This window comes from Antrostomus carolinensis, unplaced genomic scaffold (genome assembly GCF_000700745.2).
Source record: "Antrostomus carolinensis isolate BGI_N321 unplaced genomic scaffold, ASM70074v2 scaffold17190, whole genome shotgun sequence".
Lineage (NCBI taxonomy): Eukaryota > Metazoa > Chordata > Aves > Caprimulgiformes > Caprimulgidae > Antrostomus > Antrostomus carolinensis.
In genome coordinates, this window is record NW_010286634.1 from 10140 (window position 1) to 11528 (window position 1389).

Consider the following 1389-nt stretch of genomic DNA (forward strand, 5'->3'; position numbering starts at 1 on the left):
CTACCAAGCTCTGATCCCCGCTTGCACGCTGGCTTGCAAACCCACGGGCTGGTGCTGAGCAGCTCTGGCCATGCTCAAGCTCACGGTGGGGCTACCAGGGATGGCATTGGGGGCTACCCCGGTGTAACATCCCCCATAAGTGGCACCGTACGGGCTGCTGCTGTAGGTGCTGTAGTAGGAACTATAGGAGTAAGGGCTGGTGATACCATATGGGGCTGGATACGGCTGTGACCCCCCCAGACAGGGTTTGCCATCCCTGACCAGCACTGGCACTACCACCCTTCGTGGGGGGTGCGGGTGGGCAACCAGCTCCAAGGATTTATCCTGCCTTTGCCTTTTGCATTTGTACCTTCGGTTTTGGAACCAGATTTTCACCTGTGTGGAGGTGAGTTTGAGCACGCTGGCCAGGTATTCCCTTTCTGGAGCAGAGAGGTATTTTTGTTGCTTAAATCGCTGTTCCAGTTCAAAAACTTGAGCTTGGGAGAATAAAACTCGAGGTTTTCTCCTCTGTCGCTGCTTGGGGAGGTGGCAGGGGTCAGTTTTCTTCTTGTCTGCCTCAAAAGGGTGGGTGAGCAAATATTTTCCTGCAGTGAGAAAAACCCCAAAGAAAGTGAGACCCAAATCCATTGTGTTCCCAGTGAGGGTGTGATTCCAAATGAGGGATTGAATTGGGAATGGGGACCTTTGGGAATAAGATGAAATAGGGCTGATAGTTGATGAATGTAATATGAGTTTTCTTGTGATGTTTAATAGGAATTCAGGAAAATTCCCCCTTTTTTTTTTTGGATGGAATTCAAAGCCTGATTGCTAAGTGAATTTTGGATAATGCCTCTTTTTGGAGGTGAATCTTTGAAAACAGCTCTTTTTGGAGGTGAATCTTTGAAAACACCTCTTTTTGGAGGTGAATTTTGTATAATGCGTCTTTCTGGAGGTGAATTTTGGATAATGCCTCTTTTTGGAGGTGAATTTTGGACAATGCCTCTTTTTGGAGGTGAATTTTGGACAATGCCTCTTTTTGGAGGTGAATTTTGGATAATGCCTCTTTTCAGTCCCTCCTAACAATGTCTCTGCTGTCGTGGGTGCTGCCACCGTGGCAGCTCCAGCTTGGAGGTGCACAGAGAAATTGGGGTACACTGCAGGTTGGAGTACCCCAAAACACAAACCCCCTTCCCCACCTTCCTTCTCCGGAGGGATTGAAGTGATGGAGTCAGACCTCCAGCAGGATTTACCTCTGGCACTGGAGGAATCACACAGCTCTTTGAATTTAAGCAAAATCAGAAAAATGAAGGAATTGGGAACGATGGAAGAAAAATTGTTAGATCTGCGAGGAGATGCACAGTGGGTTCTTTGTTTGTTTGGTGGGTTTGGGGGGGGGTTGTGGGGGATTTT

At 47.9% G+C, this 1389-nt stretch overlaps 1 protein-coding gene across 1 annotated transcript; it reads right to left on the reverse strand.

Moving 5' to 3' along the window:
• Positions 1–584, reverse strand: LOC104531855 (homeobox protein Nkx-2.6-like; the record flags this gene model as incomplete). The annotated part of the gene is made up of 1 exon (XM_010176877.1): positions 1–584. A coding segment is annotated over one exon (584 nt), but the record flags the coding sequence as incomplete, so codon positions are not given.
• Between the last annotated feature and the right edge of the window lie 805 nt (positions 585–1389).